General features: G+C 36.5%; 2 protein-coding genes across 3 annotated transcripts; one reads left to right on the forward strand and one right to left on the reverse strand.

Annotated features, from left to right (window-relative positions):
- Nucleotides 1-4715: 4715 nt before the first annotated feature.
- On the reverse strand, nucleotides 4716-6683 carry LOC122304398 (40S ribosomal protein S15a-5). Its single transcript, XM_043116656.1, has 3 exons — nucleotides 6550-6683; nucleotides 5275-5435; nucleotides 4716-5103 (listed from the first exon to the last, which is right to left on the reverse strand). The coding sequence occupies exons 1-3, from the start codon at nucleotides 6677-6679 to the stop codon at nucleotides 5005-5007; spliced, it is 390 nt and encodes a 129-aa protein (XP_042972590.1). The 5' UTR covers nucleotides 6680-6683; the 3' UTR covers nucleotides 4716-5004.
- A 242-nt stretch (nucleotides 6684-6925) lies between these two features.
- Nucleotides 6926-13489, forward strand: LOC122304397 (F-box/LRR-repeat protein At4g29420). Of its 2 annotated transcripts, XM_043116655.1 has the most exons (3): nucleotides 6926-7390; nucleotides 8154-8278; nucleotides 13087-13489. In XM_043116655.1, exons 1-3 carry the CDS (start codon nucleotides 6937-6939, stop codon nucleotides 13165-13167), a joined length of 660 nt encoding a protein of 219 aa, XP_042972589.1. In that variant the 5' UTR covers nucleotides 6926-6936; the 3' UTR covers nucleotides 13168-13489. The 2 variants fall into 2 exon arrangements, with proteins under 2 accessions (XP_042972589.1, XP_042972587.1); XM_043116653.1 differs by lacking the exon at nucleotides 13087-13489 and having other exon boundaries at nucleotides 8154-11519.
- Nucleotides 13490-23885: the final 10396 nt, after the last annotated feature.

A 23885-nucleotide genomic window follows, 5' to 3' on the forward strand; every position in this document is an offset into this window, starting at 1 on the left:
TTATTGCCTTTGCTCCATAAACCCTTTATTGTTTGGCTTAGTCAAGCAATCATCAATATGTTCTGATCTAGGAAAGGGGAACGAGATCAGCTTGCCCTTGTCTAAAATATCAACAACAGTGCTTTTTGCATTCTAGATCTGGACTAACATTTGTTGAATTTATTTCTCTCATGTTGAGTGTCTGCAGACTGCAGCTTTGAAGTCCATGAATGTTTGGACCAAAGTTTGCACTGGGTTTGGATTACTGGGTCGAGTTTTACATGAAGGTTTCATTGATATATATTAGAGTTAGAGGGAAAATATCATAGGATGCAAGGTACGTTGCAAAGTGCTGGATATGTTTTATAAATAGGGTAAACTTTCATAATCTTGGTGCTTGTAAATCAAGGCTTGAATTCTAACAAAAAGCATCATAAAGTTAAAGCTTAACTTTTCACAATTGAAGCATAAAACTTGCTGCGTGTAGACCTTTTGTTGCGTGTAGAAATACCATTGGTGATCATCTTTGAATAAAGCTTGCTTGTAAAGTTGAAGAAAGCCATTCACTTTACCTTAGTTTCCACTAGTCGAAATATTACTCCAGCTTGAGTTATATATGTCAAGTGTTAAAAGTGTCACATTGCATGCATGTTGTTTTTAGCTAGATGCATTAATTGGTTCTGAAATGTACTAATTTTGTAACCAAATTTTGATGACATATAGTATCTACTGTTTTATTTTTGTTAGTTGGGTTTTTCAGGAGTTTAATTGCAGATTTTTTTTTTTTTCCTTTATGCAGAATTCTGGTTACTCATTTCAACATGGCATGAAACATCTGACTCCTTCATCAATCAAGCTCCGCTACATCCTCTAGAGTTGAAGCACCATGTAAAGAGGATTGTTGTGTATTGAATGGGTTCCCAGTGAATTGTTGTGTATTGAATGTATTCCATTTATTTTTTTGTGGATTGAATGCATTTGTGGGACTTTGTTGTGTATTGAACATTTTTTTGTGTATTCAAGGTATTCTAGGTTCTAATTGTGTATTGAATGTATCCCATCTATTTTTTTTTGTTTGTGGATTGAATGGATTTGAGCGACTTTGTTGTGTCCAGAGGATATTTTTTTGTGTATTCAATGCATTCCAGGAAATTGTTGTGTAAATTGTCCCTTTTTATCACCTTTTTTTGTGTATTGAATATGTAAGGTAGGGACTACTATTTTTTTGTGCAGCTGATACAAGAGTTGTTAGAAGGGGATTGACTTACCTCAGTTTCATCAACCCCTAGTATTTTTTTGCACACTAGATTTTGTGTATAACTGATACAAAATTTTATTAATATCCCTCCTGTTTCAAATGTTTTTCTTAAAATCAATGTTATGGTGTTTGAACTGTATAATATTGGATAGTGATCTGATCAACTTACTTTATATTAAAAAATAATGTTACGTATCATTATACAAACATTATTAAAAGAATAATAATAGAAGAATGAAAGCACAATTAAGGAACCCACGGTTTACAAAGTGCATTGTTACAACTTGAAATTATAGTTACATATTACATTGCATCCATATTGGATGGAAAAGCACAAGTAAATTATATGAAGAAGGCAGACTCTCTTGGCATCATCTTTGTTGTCTTCTGGGAGCTCCTCCTGCGTGTTGCCCTGCAGTGACACTCATCAATAGAGCTGTCTTCTGGGAACCTAATTAAGAAGACAGAATGCCTAAATAATGTTAAAGAGCTGGTGAATAATTGGACAACTAAAACCATCAAAAGTCATGAATATTGTCAAAAGGTCAGATCTTACATGTTAAAAATACATAATCATATACAGCCATTCTCTATGCAAGTTTTACACTTGGCTTGGTCAGAGTCGGTGCACAAAGAAAAACAAGAATACAGGACATGTTACAGGTATATAACTTGTAACTGGAACTGTATTCATCATTAACTCACCTAAACTCTTATGCCTTGAAGATTCTCTCATCAAACTCGCACAAAACTTGTCCCCATCATTTAAAGAGTGGCTATTCAAGAATTCCATCCACTCCCCAATACACATAATGTGCAACCAAACGGGCATTTTGAAATCCTTTATGCTTTTAGCATCAATCATCTGCACTGGAAAGCAGGTCTTTCTTTGGTAGTCTTTAACTGCAACATTTCAAACAATCAATCTTTTTGCTTCTAACCAAGTAAATCTTTTTGCTTTTGAAGGGAATCATGAAAGGATTAACACCTCCTTTCATTATAAAATTAACACCTATTTTGGATACAATGAAGATAGTCTAAAAGCACCCGAACAAAAAGAGAAATCTCAACCACTAATAAGTCGGCTCTTGTTAATAACTTGAAATCCATTTTTTCCTTCAAGTTTCCATCTCAACAAATTCCAAGAAAATATTTTCTCACAAAAAAACATGGAAATTTCAGTAGCGCAAATCTAAGAAAAAAAAAATACACAAAACTAGTTAACAAAGTCAGCAACCTAAAATCAGTGTACAAGATCTAACGGTGGTGCAGATCTAAGCATATAACTAGTACAATCAGGGTTTAGCAGGAAACTTACCATGACGTGGCCATAGATCTAGATGTAAGGAGATTCGCACGGTGCTATGGAGAAGACGAAGAGAAAGACCAGATCTGGGTTAGGGTTCGTTTTGTGGGTTGATGGAGACAGATCGATGGAGAAGACGATTTCTAGAAGAAGAAGAAGAAATGTTGGTGAAGAAGATGATGAAGAAAATGATTTCTAGGGATGGAGAAGAAGAAGAAGACGAAGAAGAAGAAGAGTGTTTCGGAGAAGAGAGTGGGACACGAGGACATGGGGTTTGAAATGAGCTTAGATGCGAGGAACCCCTTGGAAGACCCAATCCGTGCGAAATGAAAACGACGCAGTTTCATTTTTTTGCCACATCGGATGCGAGGCTGCAGCGAGGACGTGAGGCGGTTGTACCTAGCATTTTTCGGATAACATAACGTTATATTCTATACTTTTATTTTATTTTTATTATGTAAAAAGTGATATATTTATTATTATTAGACGATAAAAAATTATTTAATAAAATATCATCTAATATTAATAAATATGTCATATCTTATATATTAGGATAAGAGTGAGATGATAATATGGTGTATAGAATTTTTTTTTTTCTAATTATTAAAAAAAATTTTTACTACTCATCATCTCTATATGCTGCTACACATTACATTTTTTATTTTTTAAATTTTTGAATTTTTTATTATTTTATTATTTTTAAACTAATTAAATTTTTTTATTCATCATCTATATACTACATATTTAATAAAAAAAATGAAATATAATATATGAAAATAATGAATAAAATTTTTTATTTAAAAAATAGAAAAATATAATGTTTTGTCACATGCTTCAGCCACCACCTTTGAACAGCCAAGCATTTTTTTTATATCCATGAAAAATCAACACTTGAGGTTTTATTTTTTTAGAGCCCAAAATAATTTTTTCACCTTTTATTATCAGTTTTTTTAAATGGACCATGTTACTATGTTTAAAGGCGTTGACCGAAGATGTGACAGAACAGTATATTTTTTACTAACTATTAAAAAAAAAATGTACTGTTCTGTCACATGACTCAGTCACCACCTTCGAACACATAAGCATTTTCTTTTTTAAATTATACCCATGAAAATTTAACACTTGAGGCTAACTTAAATACTAATTGATTACGTTTAAGAAATGAACAGGTTACAAGTTCTATTTTGTAATTATCGGAGTTAAAATTCTTCTTTTTTTCTTCCAAAAACAGATTTGCCGTAGGCATGGATGGAGTAATTTTGTCAAGTCCAACTCTTCTCCGTCGTGACCATTATTTTTTTATCCCTAATTTTGACTTTTCTAATTATGCGGATTAATATAACAAATTTTTAATAACTTATAAGTAGACTACTAAATGAAAAGTTGCATCAAATGTAACACACTTGTGTGATGAAAAATAATAAAATTTAAGATGATAATAATAATAATAATAATAATGGTTTTCTTTGACAACGAGCGAGCAAACCATGTTTTTATAACCTTAGTAAAACATTTAAGTTGCGTTTGGGTACTGAGGTGATCTTATATGATCTAAAAATAGTAATATTTTGTAAATCCCATTGAGATATATTTGAATAAATGAATTATGTTAAGATATGTATTTGAAAATATGAAGTATGTTGAGATATGTTTAACTTTTTATAAGAAATTGAAAAAGTAATAGATTCTATCAATAATTGATTAAGATAAATTAATATGAATTCCACACCCCAGACATACCAGGTTAGAGAAGAATCTGGTTTGCCTTATACTGCTACTTTAAAAGGAAGAAGAAAAAAAAAAAAAAGGATCATGAATGGGTGAATCAATCGAAAGCAGGCCCTAGAATTCAAGAATTTTGAACACCACTGTGCATCTTTTACAGAGTGCCATCAATTAGTTTGTCTTTCCTTCTCTTTTTGCATTGGCTTCCCTCCCTATTGGGGCCATGGTTTCAAGTTAACCATCTCATTCGACAGCCACAGTAACCCAAGCAATCTCTTCTCCAAATGAAACAATCCAACAATGAGATTTATGCCACAAGCCAACAGTGATAAGGATCACATCCCTCAACAGTGACTGGCTGAATAAAATATCGGACTAAAAATGTAAACAGATAAATGGCCTTTGCAAGAGATATTACTGGGTTGATTGATCTAGCAGTGAAAACCATTTGGATGCAAACCATATGAAGTACAATCATAAATTGAGAATGGATTACAGGTTCAGCATCTATGAACTGTCAAATTAAGAAATATTTTCTGAAACAATAGGACCAAATGTTCTGCATAGATCTAATTTGATATGTCCTAGTTCCATAACTGAACAAACAACAAACTTATGAAGAGGAAGAAACAGAAGCTTGTCCATCATCTCCTTCATTGGTACATAAAAAATTTAGATAGACTGAATTAGAAGGAAGATAACAAACAGTTCTTGCCTGCATAGACAAGGTTTGGGTCTAATGGAAATAACCCAGAACCTGTCCACCCACATTCCTTTTAATAGCTTCTTCATGATCCAAAACACCATCTGGTGTTGTGATTACAACATAACCCCACTGCACGTAGAGAGAGCAAGAGAGGTAATGAGATGAGTTTGTAGAAAGTAACATTCATCCTTTGGAAAACAAGATCCTATAAACAAAGTATATTGGAAAGCCCTTCTTCCCCAAGCCTTTTTCATGATATGAGGGCTAATGAGAGATTCTCGACTATCGATGTTAACAAACCTGATGTGTTGGAAGCATTCGCACTCTGTACCCTTCAATATCCCTTGCCTTGATATCCTGCCTGTAAGTGAGTGCCCGACAATCATTAATCCTGCCTTGCAGTTCAACTGTTATCCTCCCCACCCTGTGTGGATCATAGACCTGAAAATTCTTGATGTACCCTGCAAGTATACCAAACCAATGAAAATGGGTTGGCTGAAAGAACAAGTTAGTCATTGTGCAACATGCAAAATATTAACTGATTGCCTTTGCCTTTCAAAACTTGAAAGAGAGAAACAAGTAGAGTACATTGTCCCTGCTCCAGCAAAATCATAGAAAATGCTCATCTAGAGCAGCAGCTCCAAACCTAGTGAGTGGCAGAGCTTTCTTGTTTAGAAAACGATGGTTCAAATTAACTTCCGAAGTGTCTTTCGATAGGCATGCATTCTTGTAGAAGTGACAGAACTATTAGCAAGTGACTGGCCTTGCCTAAGCAGCTAAAGATGTTTAACCGATATGACCAATAGAGGTTTGTGGATAAAGAAAATTCTATGCAAAAATAATCCTTCTGGGACCCTTGGAACAAACAGGTATCTACAAGTTACCAAATGAAAATCTTAAAACATATGACAAACTTTCACTTAAAAATAACAAATGTTAAAACATACGAAGAAATCACCCACCTTCATTTATGATAGCCAATTAAAAATCCTGACATTTAAAGAGACAACCCTTTTCATTTTATCTTTTTATTTATTCTTATAAGGTCACAGTGATGCCCATTTGTCCAGCATTACGAGAAGCATAAACTCTAATAGAACAGTCCTCCCTGGTAAAAGATAAATAACAAGTCCAAAGAAAACACAATACCCAATCCTTACATAAATGGCTCCAGGAACTGCAAGAATAGTTCCGCAAAAAAGAAACAGCAAAAGACTGTGAAATTTAATAGCAATAGACTTCAAATTCTACACACTGGAAAGGGAATCCTCAAATATCCTCTAAAATTCATATTCAACTGTGCGCGTGTGTGATTCCTCGACTGCCAAATTAAAATTACCATAAGGGAATTCCCATTCGATGTCATAGAAAGAAAAATACCAGAGGAAAAAGCAAAAGAAAAAGCGCTGAAGTCGCATAGATAAGCCCATGAAACCCCGACAATTTTCCTCAAATTAGAGAATTGAAAGCAAATTGCAAACCCAATGATCCACAAGAAGAAAACTATTGAATATATGAAAACAGAAAAAAATTCAGATCGTGCAATCAAAAGAACCAAACCATAATAGCTTTTACCTCGATCTTTCATGATCTTTAGAAAAGAAGACATGACAGTGGATATGGGCTTCAACTCCACCGTTGCTTTTCTTCTCCGCTCTGCATTCACCATCGCTCTCAACGCTTCGTTCAGTATCCTCCTCCCCATCTCTCTCCGTGAGTGAACCCTGAAGTCCCACCAAAAGCCACAACTCCACTGGCGGCGGCGGTGAAATTGAACTTACGGTGGTATTTTGGCATTTATGTGAAGATCAGGGACAGTTTTTAAAAAGTCCTAGCCATTACACACAGCACGCGCATTTAGAAGAGCGTGTAAACACGGTAGCTAATTCTCTCTTTAGATACCGAATATTCAAATGCTACGCCGTTTCAACTCCAAGCTCAGAAGGCTCGCTCTCTTTCTACATGGAGGAGCTGCCACCGCCTCTGATTGTCGAAATCCTGGGTCGACTTGTGGACTCGGCCGAGCTCGCTAGCTGCCGGCTCGTCTCGAAAAACCTCAACGCGCTCTCCTACGAGGTCGCCTCCGTCCACCTGATCTGGACCTTATCGCGCTACCTAAAGTCTCGTGCACCCGAGACGAAGCACTCGGTCACGCCATTCAAGGCCGTTTTCAGCACCCTGGTTCGCAACTCTCGGACCCTCGAATCCGTCTCGATTGGCGTGGACAAGTCTCTCGGAAGCATATCGTATGACGACGTTGAGGACGAGTCCGACGACCTTTACCTCACCGATGTGAGCTTCGTGAGGGAGTGGTTGCCGGAGATCGGCGGAGGTCTGAAATCGTTATCTTTTTCAGACTTTTGGGTTCAGTCTTGCTGGAGAAAGTCGGAGGTTCTGTCTCTGATTTCATCATGCTGTGAGTTCCGTGCACACGTTCTATGTCTACGAGTTTTTCCTCTTTCTTTTTCCTGTTTTTCCTGGGTAAAAGTACCTATGAAATCTTCCTTTACTTGTTAATAAGAGGAGCTTATAGCTATATATTATTAGGGCAGTGCATGAAACAAGTTGCGCTATATTGATATTTACTCATTTAGCATAAGATTCCTGTTGGTTGGTAATTTTTGTATGGTTTTTTGTTTGTTCTGTGGATTAGAAAGAAATTAATGACCTAATTCAATTCTTCACTGTAATCTCGAGAGAAATGAGTTTTCACTTGCTATGTGAATGCATTGGAATGAATAATAAGATTGTAAATGTCACCGTTACATTCCCTTCAATTGCTTTATGAGTCTGCACCATACCACATCGACGAAAGAAAATTTCTGAAACAATACATTATATATCTCAACTTGTAAAAAGATTTGTGAGTTTCAAATAGAAATTTAAGTCATAAGATGCCAGAGAAATAATGAACAATAACCTTAGGAAATAGGATTATTTTTTATATACACAACAGGAGTGTGCAAGGAAGATGTTGATGCTGAGAGATATGAGTTTCGAATATGACTGTACTAGTTCATTTCCCATCTATTGTTTAATTTCATGAATACCTGAGCTTCGGTTATACATTTACTCAATCATGCTGGATGTGATCTTTTATATATATATATATATATATATATATATTATATATATCAAAGTTGATCAAATGGCATTAATGTTTGTAGTTGCATGTGTAGGTCATACTCTTCTCGAACTAAAGGTAAAGAATGCTTGGCTGTCAGTGGATGGCCTGGATCCAATGCCTACGCTGACAAGCTTGACACTTGAGTTCATAAGACTGGATGATGAAGACCTAAACAAGGTTAACAATTGCTTCCCCTCTCTGGAAACTCTGAATTTGATAGGTGTGGGAGGACTTAAGGACCCAAAGATTCATCTTCTGCACCTTAAGAACTGTCATTGGACAGTGTCAAATGCTCCACTTTCTCTAGCTATATTGGCACCCAACCTTGTCAATCTCACACTGAAGTGTATTAAACCACAGTCTCTTGTCCTTGAAACCCCTTCGTTATCTGATTTCCACCTTTCCCTTGAGGAAGCAAATGAATTTGAAGTAAAAGACCTTAATCATTTGAAAACCCTTCAGCTTCAGTCTGTGAATCTTTATAGTCTCATTTGCATGTTCACATGGGGTAGAACTGTCAAGAAGCTCACACTAGATTCGTCGCAATTGAAAATGACATCACCTATGTGTACCATAACCCACACATACGACAAGAGGTCATGCCACATTAAATGCTCAGAGACGGCAATAAGCAACTATCATGGATAGAGCCTGACCTGTTCCAGAAATTTAGATAGTGCACTCACCTTCCCCAACCTGCCATAGGGAGCAGATGTGAAAATGAGCATGCCCGCATTCAATGCGACAACATGGTGTCTGGGGTGGCAAGTAGTCACCTTATCTCTGACAGTGAGTGGGGACCACCTTGGTTAGGGTATATAAAATCACGTCCAAGTTTAGGTAAGGGATCTTTTTTGGCTCTCTGAAATCTTCTCTTGTCATATGACATTCTTACACTCTATACTGACTTAGGAATTGAAGATATCACACACCACCCTAGGTCATCACCCTCAAGTGTCTACAGGTTTGTTGGATGACTTACGGGAAGCCTTCGCAGTCTTGCGCCAGTGTAAATTAAAGCTTAACCCGTTGAAGTGCACCTCTGGGGTGAAATCAGGTAAGTTCTTGGTTTTATGGTCTCTGACCGTGGGATCGAGGCCAACCTGGAGAAGATCAAAGGCATAATGAGTATGCTTCCACAATGAAACATTCATGACGTACAAAAGTTAGCCAGGCAGGTGGCCACCCTCAACCGTGTATCTATCAGCGTCACTGCATGCCATCTTGGCGATCTTAGTCTGAGATAAAAAAGGGTGTTAGAAGCCTATGTACTATACCAGCCATGCATTTCAAGGAGCCAAGGCCAGATACCCGCGAATGGACATGATGGCCTCCCATTGGTGATAACGACGTAGCATTTGAGGCCATTCTTCCAAGCCTACCCGATGAAGGTGCTAACCGTTACTCCTCTCAAGAAGGTTTTGCAGAGGCCTGACGCCTTAAGACACCTGATGATCTATGTAGTTGAGCTGAGCAAGTTTGACATAAAATATCTCTCTTGCATCCCGATAAAGGGGAATGTATTTGTTGATTTTGTGGCTAAATTCACCAACTTCCCAGAAGAAATTCCTGTTTCACCCACAGGAAAGCCTTGGAAGGTCTTATTAGATGGCTCATCCTGCCGAACTAAAGGGGGAGGGGGGTGCACATCAGCACAGAGTTTAGGGAAGAGCACAACTACACGATCAAGCTCGCCTTCAAAACCACCAACAATGAAGCCAAGTAAGAAGCACTACTACCCAACCATCTATAGCCGAGATGTTGGGAGCAACGAAGATTGAAGTTAAGGCCGACTCCCAGGTGGTCGTCAACTAAGTGCTAGGTGGATTAGACACAAAGGGCGAGAAACTTTACAAGTTTCTACAACGAATACGGGAAAAATGTGACTACTTTTGTTACTTTTGTATTCAACAGATACCCAAGGAAGAGAGCCAGAGAGTCGACAAGTTGAACGAATTGCGTCAAGACAAGAAGACTCACTACTGCTAGAACACATGGTTGCACAGACGATGGATTTCCCTACCATAGGAGGTCTTGGTAGTATGGCCAAGGGCGCTAGAATAGGCGTTGGACCTGATAAAGTACCTCGATGCTAATGAAGTGCCACATAAAAATGGGAAGCTCGGAAAGTCTAAAATAGGGCAGCACACTTCACCCTAATAGATGGGGTCCTATACAGGCAAGGTTTCTTAGAGCCCCTCTTAAAATGTGTCTCATAGGAGAAAGCCCAATACATACTAGTTGAGATGCATGAGGGAATCTGCAAGAACTACTCTAGAGTAGACTTAGTCAAACCCCTACTGACAAGCAAAAGGGGCATAAAGTTTGTGGTCGCCACTATTGATTATTTCACCAAGTCGGTATAAGTGGGAAGCCTTAGCAACCATAACCATTGGTGCCATCGCAAGATTCTTGTGGAAATTGATTATCTGCCAGTTCAGCATCCAGCATAGCATCGTAACGGACAATGGACAACAGTTCAATTCTTGCCATTACCATGACTGGTGCGCAGAATTAGAAATCAAGTTCAAATACTCTTCCCCGGATAACCCACAATCTAATGGATAGGTCACGGCAACTAATAAAACTCTACTGAGAATCCTAAAGAAGAAGCTTACAGATAAAAAAGGGAACTGGGTAGAAGATTCCTGGTGTCTTATAGGCGTATTGGACAACCGTCAAAACACCAACGGGAGAAACACTGTTTGCCCTAACTTATGGTAGCGAGCCAGTAGTACCGACAAAGGTAGGAGTGCCAACCTTAGGGTTCAACACTTTGTCCTAGGCTCCAACGAAAAGAAATTGAGGGAGCAGTTAGACCTACTAGAAGAAAGAAGACAGGAAGCCGAGATGCGGATGATGGTTAAGAAGAAGAAGGTTGAGCATTATTTCAATATGTGAGTCAAGCTCAAGTCTTTCAAGGTGGGTGGCTTGGTGTTGAAATGGACCAGGATAACCACACAAGAATAAGGGAAGCTAGGACCATGATGAGAAGGGTCATTCATCGTCGTTGGTAATAGTTGACCGAGATTGTATCACTTGAAGGATACCCAGGGAAATGAGCTACTGCATCCGTGAAATGCCAAACACCTAAGGAGATATTTTCCATAAGTTGTAGCCAAGGGGTGTATTGGTAAACCTTATAATCTATGAATAAAACTATTTTTCTTTTTGAAATGTCTCATTTGAATAAATACGGAACAAATCAAGTCGAGTCCCTAGACTCGCTACGATGCAAAAGTCAAGCCCAAGTCACTTTGTTGCCCAGATGAATAACACAAGAACAAGGTGAATTAAGTTGTATTTAAAAAAAATAACAATTATAAATCAAATATACAATATAAAATATAAACAAAATACAAAACATCAATAAATATAAAGAGTAAGGGTAAGAGAGAAGCAAACCAGTATGTTAATGAGGTTCGGCCCCATTGCCTATGTCCTCGCCTCAAGCTACCCCTTGAAGATCCCCAAATTTACTATTCAACCTCCTTTAGGTAGAGATAAAAACCTATTACACCTTTAAACAACACCGCTACAAAGGATCCGTGTAAAACATCCTCTACACTTGCAATTACCTTACACGTGGTGATTCAACTATTTCCTGTGTGGAACACTTTCTACACGCACAGGGTTATACACACCCTTTTACTGATATAAGAGCTGATAGCGGGTAGGTTATCAGAAAACACTCCTCAATGAGTGAAATAAAAGCAATATAACGTAAACTATATCTCTTTCAAAATGAATAAAGTTTAAGACTCAATGTTTAGAGAAGAGATAATGAAAACTTTGAATGAATGTTGTATGCTCTTGGTGTTGTGAATATGAAGCTCTCAAATGATCTATTTATAGGCATATGAGACTTCATATTCAAATTTAAAAAGATTCACATGTCAAAGACAACATCATTCACTTTTCAAAAATTTCAAACCTAATAATTTTACTTTTTGTATATAACAAAAGGAGCACATTTTACTTTTCAAATTTTTTAAACAAATCATCTACATTTTGCATAAGTAAAAAAAAATATCGATCACTTTTGAAAATATTCAAATAAAGCATGCACATGTAAAAGATAACATTAATCATCTTTAATATTTTCAAAGTTCAAACATTTAATCATGTCATGCACATTTGAAAGATGACAATCAATCATTTTTCAAAATTTTCAAAATATTCATGCACATGTTGAAAATGTATTTTAATGTTTTATGATAAAATATTAATTTTGAAGCTTAATCCTAATTTCAAATTTTTAAGAGATTTACAACATTACTCTATGACTTTAATGTGAATTTATTCTCTTCTTGCTCATACTTGGTTCCTTGATGTGCTTAACTCTATTGTGTAGACAACTTAAATTTGAAACTACTTTATTCTTTGAATTCATTTGTTATCATCAAAATCCATATGTAGATATATAATTACACGAAACTTGAAACTTTGGATTCAACAATCTCCCACTTTTTGATGATGACAAATACTTGATAGAACTTGAAACATGTATTAATATTTAAGCTCTCCCTATAAATGTGCGTTAGTTTCAAATAAAAGTATAAATATAATTTCAAACTTATATAACAAGTTTAGCAATTCAGACAATGTTAATGTTTTAGTCTAAAACTTCTCTCCATTTTGACATCATTAAAAAGGATCCGTAGCAAGTAAATGGACTGAACAAAAATGTGTGTTAGTAGACACTGTAGATAGTTGAAAAATTGGAGCCGCCCGTGACTTGACAAGTGTGGCTGGAGATTTAAACAATCGCCTGATATTGTTAACAAACAAGATTGATGGTTCTGAGTTTCTATAAAATCAGTTTTAAAATTCATTCAATTCGCACCAAATCTTGTTCTCATCTGCATTTCTTCAACGTTCTCGCTTTAAGCTTTCAATTCTTTTCTCAATGGTTCATTCTTCTAACATTTCTCTAAATCCATCAATGAGGTATTCTACACCTTAACCTCATATCCTTTCTGCAGCTGCCATTGGTGCCATGTTACAACAAGAAAATAATAATTTGGCTAATAAGTCAGATTCCAATGTTATCTACGACTTGGTGAGTCTCAGGACTCGCTACTCCTCCTCTATTGTTGCTTTTTCTCAGCGGCTACAAGTCAAAAACTATGAGGTTGAAAAACTTAAAGAACAAATTGTTGTACTTTAGCGAATTGTTCAAGAGTCTCACACAAGGGAATGAATCATTCGGCAGAAGAATAAACAGTTGAAATCTCTATTAGATTCTTCATTCCGCTTGCCAATTTCCATAGATAAGGATGGCATGATATTGTATGAAGAGAATAAATGTCTCAAACATGAGGCTAAGAACCTCAAATTTATGTAAAAGTATTTAAAAAAATCCCTCTCTAATTTTTATTGACTCTAGTGTGTCTTTTAAGAGATATTCATAACATGCATCATACATATTTCTCTTCTAATCATACATAATTTATCTTCTGATAAATGTTTTGTGAAAATATCTACTAACTGATCGTGTATGTTTGTGAACTCTAGTAATATATCGCCTTTCTGCACATGGTCTCGAAGAAAATGATATCTTATTTCAAATGCAAATTGTTGCTTCATGTAAAGTACTTGAGCACAACAACTACTTGCAGCAACATATTCTGTCACAGCAGTAGATAGTATAACAGAATTTTACTTTTTACTAAACCAGGAAACTAGTGCATGACCTAAGAAATGACATGCTCTACTAGTACTTCTTCGATCAATTTTACAACCAGTATAATCGGCATCTGTGTAACTGATTAGATCGAAATATGTGTGCTTAGGGTACCATAACCCTAGGTCAATTGTACCACTAAAATATCTAAGAATGTGCTTAACTGCAATTAAATGTGATTCTTTTGGAGATGATTGAAAGCGTGCACATAAGCACATACTAAACATAATATCTGGTCTACTAGCTGTCAAATATAATAAACTGTCAATCATACCTCAATATATCTTCAAGTCAACTGGTTTATCGGATTCATCTTTATCAAATTTAGTGGATGGACTCATTGGTGTTCCAATTTCTTTCACACCTTCTATCACAAACTTTTTCAGTAATTCCTTAATATATTTTGACTGATTAATGAATGTCTCACTTTTTGCTTGCTTAATTTGCAATCCGAGAAAGAATATAAGTTCTCCCATCATGCTCATTTCAAATTCTTCTTACATAGTCTTAGCAAAAACTTGACACATATTTTCATTAATAGCACAGAATATTATATCATCAATATAAATCTGAATTAAAAGAATATCATCATTTTCATGTTTAATGAATAGAGTTGTATCGATTTTTTCTCTTGAAAAACTTTTTTCAATCAAAAAACTACCGAGTCTCTCATATGAAGCTCTAAGAGCTTGTTTGAGTCCATATAATGCTTTTATGAGTTTGAAAACATGATTTGGCGAAATATGATTTTCAAAACCTGGAGGTCGCTCAACATATACCTCTTCATTTATAAAACCATTTAAGAAAACACTTTTAACATCCATTTGAAAAAATTTTAAATCTTTATAACAATCATATGCAAGTAGCATTCGAATAGCTTCTAATCTTGCGACTGGTGCATATGTCTCATCATAATCAATTCCTTCTTTTTGATTGAAACATTGGGCTACAAGTTGAGCCTTATTTTTAATAATGATTCCAAACTCATCTTTCTTGTTTCTAAAAAACTATTTTGTTCCAATAATAGTATGATTTTTAAGTCTATGAACAAGTGTCCAAACATCATTTCTTTCAAATTGATTCAACTCTTCTTACATAGTTAGAATCCAAAATTCATCAAGAATTGTTTCATCAATATTTTTGAGTTCAATCTAAGATAGAAAAACAGTATGATTGTAAATATTTCTAAGAGATGATCGAGTACTTACACCTCGTGAAAGTTCTCCCAAAATGTGTTCCACTGGATGATCTTTCACAAATGTTTACTATTTAGTTGCATCTTGGATTAAATTTTGATGATCTTTCCTTATGTCTCCATGTTGGACTTCCTTTATTATGTTCTCTTTGTTGCGATTGAGACTTTCCATATTATTTATACCTTATGTTTCTTTATCAATGGATTTCTTGGAGAGTAGAGAATTATATTCATCAAATACTATATGCATAGATTCTTGTACAGTCAAAGTCATTTTACTAAATATTCTATAAGCTTTACTATTAGTAGAATACCCGATAAAGATACATTCATCAGATTTTGCATCAAACTTGTCTAAATTATCCCTGTCATTTCAAAATAAAACATTTGCATCCAAATACATGTAGGTAACCAATGTTGGACTTTTTCTCATTCCAAAACTCATAAGGAGTTTTATCTAATTTAGATTTTAACATAACTCTATTTATAATATAATATGCAGTACTTACCGCTTCGGCCCAAAAGTAATTAGGCAAGTTGTTCTCATTGAGTATTATTATTGTCATCTCTTGAAGAAATATATTTTTCCTCTCTACTATTTCATTTTGTTGATGAGTTCGAGGAGCAGAAAAATTATGCACAAAACCATTTTCATTACAAAATGTTTCAATACTTTTATTAACAAACTATTTTCCCCTATTGCTTTAGATACTTGAAATAGTACAGCCATTTTCATTTTGAATTCTCTTACATAACTTGATAAATGCATTATGTGCATCATCTTTATAAGTAAGAAAGATGACCCAAGTATATCTAAAGAAATCATCAATAATAACAAATGCATAATATTTTCTTCCTAAACTTGCAACTTTATTTGGTCTAAAAAGATCCATATGTATCAGTTACAATAGTCTAGCAGTGGAAATATGTTTCTTGGTTTTAAAAGAAGTTTTTGTTTGTTTGCCAAATTGGCATGCATCACAAATTTTATCTTTAAGAAAATTTATCTTTGGTAAACCTCTCACGAGATCATTTTTTGAAAGTCTAGAAATAAATTTCATGTTGGCATGACCTAGTCTTCTATGGCATAACCAACTAGTTTCATTTTAAACTGAAAAGTAAATAGCATCTTGTAAGGTAATTTATTCAAAATCGATTGTATAAATATTGTTGCTTCTAAAGTAGTAAAACAAATATTACAATCATGATTATTCAAAGTAATGCACTTATCCATTTTGAAAGTAACTGTAAATCCTTTATCACATAATTGACTTATACTCAAAAAATTATGTTTTAGACTTTCAACAAGTAGAACATCTTCAATTATGAGAGAAGATTCATTACCAATTTTATCTATTCCCACGATGTTTCCTTTCAAATTGTCTCTCAATGTCACATGTCATTCTTCTATAGATCTAAAATCAAAAAAACTTAGTCTTATCTCCCGTTATGTGTCTTCAACATTCAATATTTAAAAATTATTTATTTTTACTTATGGAGGACTTAATGCATACCTATAAAAACAATTAAAATGATTTTTCTTGGTACCCAAATTATTTGGATCCTTTATTTATTAATATTAGAAGAAATAAGATTTTAGGTACCTATATAACCCTAATAGTCATTGTATGCTTTCTTCTAATAGGACAAGCATGATAATTATGACTATTTCTATTAAAAAAATTACAAATAGTATGTGGCATATATGAAGAACTTGAATGATTATAATAGTATCTTTCTTTGACAAAATTATTTTTATAAAAAGAATTTTGAATATTAGACTTTGATGTAAAAGGATTATCAAAGAAATTTTTATAAGGTTTGTATTTTTGTTTTGGCATATATTCCAAGTCTGCTTTGTCAAAAGCACATCTTTGACTACCAAAAGTTTTTCAAAATTTCTTTTTCCATTCGTAAAGTTTTCAACAATATTTTCTAAATCAGTTTTCTTCTTCTTCAACTCAAGATTTTCATCTTTTAAAATGATGCTTTCTTTTCTTAAAATATCAATTTCGTTTGTTAAAGAAGATTTTTTCTTTTTCAAAACATTATACTTTATACCTAATTTTTTAAGTTTCTCATATACCTCTTCTAAAATATTTTGCAATTCTTCATATGAAGGATGTTTAATATTATCAAGACTTGTTACCTCAATGTCATCTTTAGCCATAAGACAAAGATTTGTTGATTTTCTATTGCTTGCTTCACTATCTGAGTTACTTGAAATCATCACATGTAGCTTTCATTACTTTCTTGCCCTTGTTTCGATCTTTCTTTACCAGAGGACAATCTGGTTTGATATGACTTGGCTTATTGCATTTATAACAAATTAAAATGTCATTTTTATCTAAATCTTTCTTGAAAAACTTTTTGAAAGATTTCCTTGGAAGAGTTTTATTTTTCTTTAAGAGTATCTGAATTCTTCTTGTTATTATTGCAACTTCTTCAGCTTTGTCGTTCTTTTCTTCATCTTCATCACTTTTACTTTCATGAGGAACAGCTTTAAGTACCAAGCTCTTCTTTGACTTTCCTTTTTCTTCTCCTCTTTTCAATGTGTACTCATAGATAATAAGCGACCCAATGAGTTCATTCATTTCGAGCTTTTTTAGGTCTCTAACTTCAAGAATCGTTGTCCCTTTTGATTCACAACTTTTTGGTAGAGAATTGAAAATTTTTCTTACTATCTCCACATTGGAATAAATTTTGACAAGAGCTGTCAAGCTATTTATGATGTTAGTAAAACGAGTGTGTATACTAGAAATAAATTAATCATCATTCATCTTAAACATTTCATATTCATGATTAAGAATATAAATTTTTGATTCATTGACTTACGAAATTCCTTCATAAGTAACTTTTAAATTATCCTAAATTTCATTTGTCATAGCGCAAGTCATTATTCTATTAAACTCATTACCATTGAAAACATTATATAATAAATTCATATCAGATAAATTCAATGTATAAAGTCTATCGTCTTCACGATCAAACTCTTATTCTTTCTTTTTGACCTTTACTTTATCAATCACTTTTGTTGGAATATAAGATCCATTTACAATACATTTCCAGATTTCTCGAACCTTGAGCCTGAAGGAATATCCTCATTCTAACTTTTCAGAATGAGTAATTGTCTCCACAAAAGAGTGAATGCCGACTGCTAGATTGACCTTCACCAAATGAAACTGTAATATTAGTCATAAGATCTTAACTCAAAAGATAGTTAATCTTATAATACAGTCCTGGCTCTAATATCAATTGTTGCCCTAATGACTAACATAAGAGGGGGGTAAATTGAGTTGTATTTAAAAAGAAATAACAATTATAAATCAAATATACAATATAAAATATAAACAAAATACGAAACATCAATAAATATAAAGAGTAAGGGTAAGAAAGAAACAAACTCATTATATTAGCAATGTTCGACCCCACTACCGACGTCCTCACCTCAAACTATCCCTTGAGGATCTCCAAATTCACTATTCAATATCATTCAGATGGAGATAGAAACCTATTATACCTTTGAACAACACCGCTACAAAGGATCCGTGTACAACACCCTTTACACTTGTAATCACCTTACACGTGGTGATTCAACTATTTTCTGTATAGAACACTTTCTACACACACAAGGGTTATACACACATTTTTACTGATACAAGAGCTGATAGCGGGTAGGTTATCAGAAAACACTCATCAATGAGTGAAATAAGAACAATACAGCTCAAACTATATCTCTCTCAAAATAAACAAGGTTTAAGACTCAATGCTTAGAGAAGAGAGAATGAAAGCTTTGAATAAATGTTATGTACTCTTGGTGTTGTGAATGTGAAGCTCTCAAATGATTTATTTATAGACATATGAGATTTCATATTCAAATTTAAAAGGATTCACATGTCAAAGACAACATCATTCACTTTTCAAAAATTTTAAACCTAGTCTTTTTACTTTTTACATATAACGAAAGAAGCACACTTTACTTTTCAAAAATTTTAAATATAATATTTTTACTTTTTACATATGACAAAAGGAGCACGCTTTACTTTTTAAAATTTTCAAACAAATCATCTACCTTTTGTATAAGTTAAAAAAATATCAATCACCTTTGAAAATATTTAAATAAAACATGTACATGTAAAAGATAACAATCAACCATCTTTAATATTTTCAAAATTCAATCCTTAATCATATATGCATATGTGAAAAATGATAATCAATCATCTTTCAAAATTTTCAAAATATTCATGCATATATTGAAAATGTATTTTAATATTTTATGATAAAATATTAATTTTGAACCTTAATCCTAATTTTGAATTTTTAAGAGATTTACAACATTATTCTATGACTTTAATGTGAATTTATTCACTTCTTGGTCATACTTGGTTCCTTGATGTGCTTGACTCCATTGTGTAGATAATTTAAACTTGAAACTCATTTATTCTTTGAATCATTTTTTATCATCAAAATCCATGTATAAATATATAATTACATGAAACTTGAAACCTTAGATTCAACACTCTTAACTTTTCGACCCTCATATAAATAAAGCTAAGTCCCTAGACTACCTTGATGCAAAAGTTGGGTCCAAATCCCTTGACTTTCCGACCCTCGTGCAGATAAAGTTTAGTCCCTGAACTCACAGTGATACAAAAGTTGAGTCCAAGTCCCTTGACTTCCTAACCCTCGTGCAAATAAAATCGAGTCTCTAAACTCATTGCGATGCAAAAGTCGGGCCTAAGTTCCTTGGCTTCCCAACCCTCACATAAAACAATGCAAAGTCTCCGAACTCGCTTTGCAACAATGATCGAGATGGTAGCCAAATATGAAATAAGAAGTTAAACAGGAGAAATAGAAAGGGAGAAAAGGCAGAGGATGAGCAAAGCGAATAACATTCCACATTAAATCATTTATATACAAGAAGAGAAGAATGAGAGTACAAGCAAACTACAAAAACACAAAAACAAGGATATTCAAGATCTTAAGGGTGTGTTAGAAAGGCATCAGACATCAAGTCTTTGCCCATAGACTTGGCAAAGCAAAGGGCTTGTTAGTCAAGTTAGAGAGAAGCTAGATTGAGAGTTCTCAAGTTGGTCCCAGGGTTCTGCAACAAATGGTCTCGCAACCTATCGAGACCCTCTTTGTAACCATAGCCCTAGGCTTGGTTGCGAACTTCTTTAGCTTTCAGCATTTAGGCCGACATGCCCATCAAAGACGTAAGGGTAGCCTCCTAACTGGATTTTTGAGCTTGGATCTATAGGTCACAAGATCGGATTACATCATAGTCTAAAGTCAATCTGGACTTGAGAGTCATGATATGAGCATCCCACTATTTCAAGACCTCCCCCTTGCACTTCACTGACTTGGTTAACTCCATATACTTACTTTGTATCCAGTTGTATGACCTCACTTTCTCACCCTTAAGGGCATCAAACGATCCCCTTAACTCCTCTAGCTCCTGCTCCCATTTTGTTAGTAAGTCCTTGAACTAGTCTTGCTCTTCCTTTAGGAGCTTGGTTTTAAGTGGTTATGGTTGTCTGTGTCCTAAGCCTTGATCAAATCATCCTTGAGGAAGGCTATATCTTATTGAAGCTCCACTAACTCTCACTTTTGGCCTTGGCCGTTGGCCTGTAGTTCAATAATGTTCTCCACCACGGCCTTATTTTCATAAACCACCTCTTCTGCCTCTTGATTCACCTTGCAGATTTTGAGGCGGGCTAGTATGAAAAGGGACCGTAGTAGGGCTTCCTTCTCGAGCTCCCCTTTCTCTTCCATGATCAAGGTAGCCAATTGATCGGCACCCTGAGACATAAACAAGATTGAGAAGGAAAGGGAGCAAATAAATCACCAAAGGAATTCTAACTAGATTACTTGTGAGAAAAAGCCCCTTAGTTTATCAGCCTCACGCTTGATGGCCTCAGTCATTGCCCTATCAAAACCTGGGATGGTCGCCCCAGGATAACTTTTGCCAGCATGTGAAAAAGGCTTGACACCTCCCAATTGCCAAAAGGGATGAGGGCAGTGTAAAGGGCCGAAAGGAACCAACACCATCGACATCCCCTACATCGGTTTGCCCTCCATCCACAATGGGCCTTAACCTCGGTGTCTCCTCAGGCGTGACCTTTTCCTCTGCTCCGAATCCCCCCAATCCAATATTTCCTACCATGTGGGCCTCTTCTTCCATAACAAGAGGCTATTGTGACTCTTGCACGACCTCACGCTCGATTAAGGTATGTTAGCGGACAGGTAATTCCTTCACGGTCACCCCCGTGGCACTCGAACTTGCCACCTGCTCAGCCATGGTGACTTCCCCTACTCGCAAGACACTAACATTGTCTATAGGAGGCATGTTACATGCAAGCACTTCCAATACGGAAAACGAAGCAATCTTAGGCTCATAAGTTTGGCTAAAGGGCGAGGAAGGTATGGAGACTCAAATAAACCCTCCAATGCCGCAGCAGAAGTCGCAACCTCTGGAACTACACCCTCAATCTGGGGCTCTGTGATGGGTGGTTGAGTCACCTTCGGAACATCATTGAACGGTGCAACCGGCTCACGGAACTCCATTGGGCAAGTTTAAAGAAGGCTGTAAAAAAGGCCATCTAGAGATCGGCCTCGTCATGGCTGATTTCCTCATCGAGATCCTGGTCATCTGGCGGGGTAGAGCCTGGAACCACCATCTCTGGTGGTATCGGTGCACTGCTGAACCACAACATCATAACACCCCATCTGGCTGGAGGATGCACTAGCCACAAAGGCCCCAACCTTCGAGTGAGTGGGGACCTCAAGGGACCGGCCAAACCCCGTGAGAGAGACTAATGCCCTTTTGGCCTTAGTCCCACTACCAGAAGCGTTCGAGGATTGGTCAGGACCCTCACAATGAGAAAACCTCTTCTCAACCATGGTTCTACTAGTGTTGGCCCCCGAGGTCTCACTAGGGGCCCTGTGTTCTACGCGGGGTCTCCTCCTCCTACCTTCAGCCACTTAGGGACTGGGCGGCCTTTTCTGACCATGAGGGACTAAAGACTCCTTTAGAAAGTGTCGGCCCAAGACATAAGAGTGATCAAGCGTAGAAAGGTATCGGGTAATATTAGCGTCAGTCAACAGAGCATTTATCCAAACATCATTAGGATGATCTTTGATGCAAGTGTTAACGACTGCCAACCGGGCCTTGTCCTGTTTGAACAAAGTAATGGAGATGCTCTTGTCGTTCCGGCCAACTCCCTAAACATCGCAGACTGGAAATTCCTGATGAATGGCTTCACCCTCAGGGAATTCCCAATCTAGGCTCAATACGAAAAAGAAGCGCCTGGTTCGATCTTTGATATGAGAAAAGCAAGACTCCAAATGGGCATTCATTCTTTCCCTGCGCCTAAAAATTGCACAGGTTGTCCTCGAGACGCAACACCCCAAGGGCAAAGAGAAATTCCCTTGCAGTCAGATCAGGGTACTCCTCCCTCCCGACTACCATTGCTATGCTATAAATCACACAGCATGAAATCAAAATCTGCCAAGCGTTCAGGTAAAGTTGGGTAGGAGCCAATAGGAGGTAATCCAGAATGTCACAAACGGGTAGGCAAAAAGGTAATCACAATCCATTCATAAACATTGAAGGAAAATGGGCCACCTTCGTAGTGAAACCTTCTGAATCGATGACCATTTGCAAGTTCCAAAAGTCTCTAGAACCACATAATAGGGAACGTCGTAGGCCTCGCCTTAACGAAACAAGGTCTACGAGAAAGGCCTTCAATGATCATTTGTGCTCCTCAAAGAATAGCGGGGTCACACGAACCTCAGGGAGAGCTGAGCCCTCAGGTTCCCTAGAAAGGTCTTGAGGATGGGCAAAGTGAGATTTCTTGGGACCGAGGCATGAAGTGTTCTTATGAGCCATTGACAAGAGGAAGATTAATGGAGAAGTGCCTGGAACAGTTGGCAACAAAAGGAGGCGAAATGGCAAGAACCGAAGGGAGAAGGCAAGAAAGAAAGTAAAAAGTGACGAGGGAACTGGGGTTTAAATAGGGGCTCACTCCGATTGGACTGCCCAACGCATGGAAGGGACAAGAGCTACCTAAGAGGAAACGTCGAAAAAAGGATCCCAATATCCTCGCTGCATGTAATGATGGAAAACTGAATTGTCGCACAGCACCAGGCACGAAAGAGAGAAACTCACGCCATGGACCAGTCCGATACCAACAGCTTGGGTTGGTAATTGCTTTACCCGACAAAAGGATATTTCCCTTTTTTGGGGCCAAGCAAATTCCCCTACTTAAAGGCCTACCTAACTCACAGATGGGCAACCTCTGTGTGTGTAAAAGGGGAACACCAGGTCTTGGCCCCTGAGGTATGTGTCAGGGAGGAAGGGGTTGTCGCATCACTTGCCTGTATTGCAACCCACATGCTCGGCAGGAGGTCACGCCACATAAAATGTGTAGAAACGATAACAAGCAACGATGATGGCTAGAGCCTCACCTTTTCCAGAAATTCTTATAGTGGGCGCCTTCCCCAACCTGCCATAGGGAGCAGACGTGAAAACGAGCATGCCCACATTCAAAGTAGCTGCATGGTGTATGGGGTGACAGGTAGTCAGTCGCTTATCACAAGTGCAGCACCCAGTACAGCGCACGAATAGCTCGCTAATAGTGAGTGGGGACCACCTCGGCCGAGGTATATAAACCCACCTCCAGGCTTAGATAAGGGATCTTTTTTGGCTCTTTGAGTTCTTCTTTCATACAACATTCTTAAACTTTACACCGACTTAGGCATTGGAGGTGCCACACACCACCCCTCACCCCCACCTTCAAGTGTCTTGCAGGTCCGATGGACAGGCTAAAGGAGTTTACCAGCATACGAAACATGTCATTAACAAGACCCATTAACGTTGTGTAGTGCCTCAATGTCTTCTA

The sequence above is a fragment of the Carya illinoinensis genome, chromosome 3 (assembly GCF_018687715.1).
Source record: "Carya illinoinensis cultivar Pawnee chromosome 3, C.illinoinensisPawnee_v1, whole genome shotgun sequence".
Classification (NCBI taxonomy): Eukaryota; Viridiplantae; Streptophyta; class Magnoliopsida; order Fagales; family Juglandaceae; genus Carya; species Carya illinoinensis.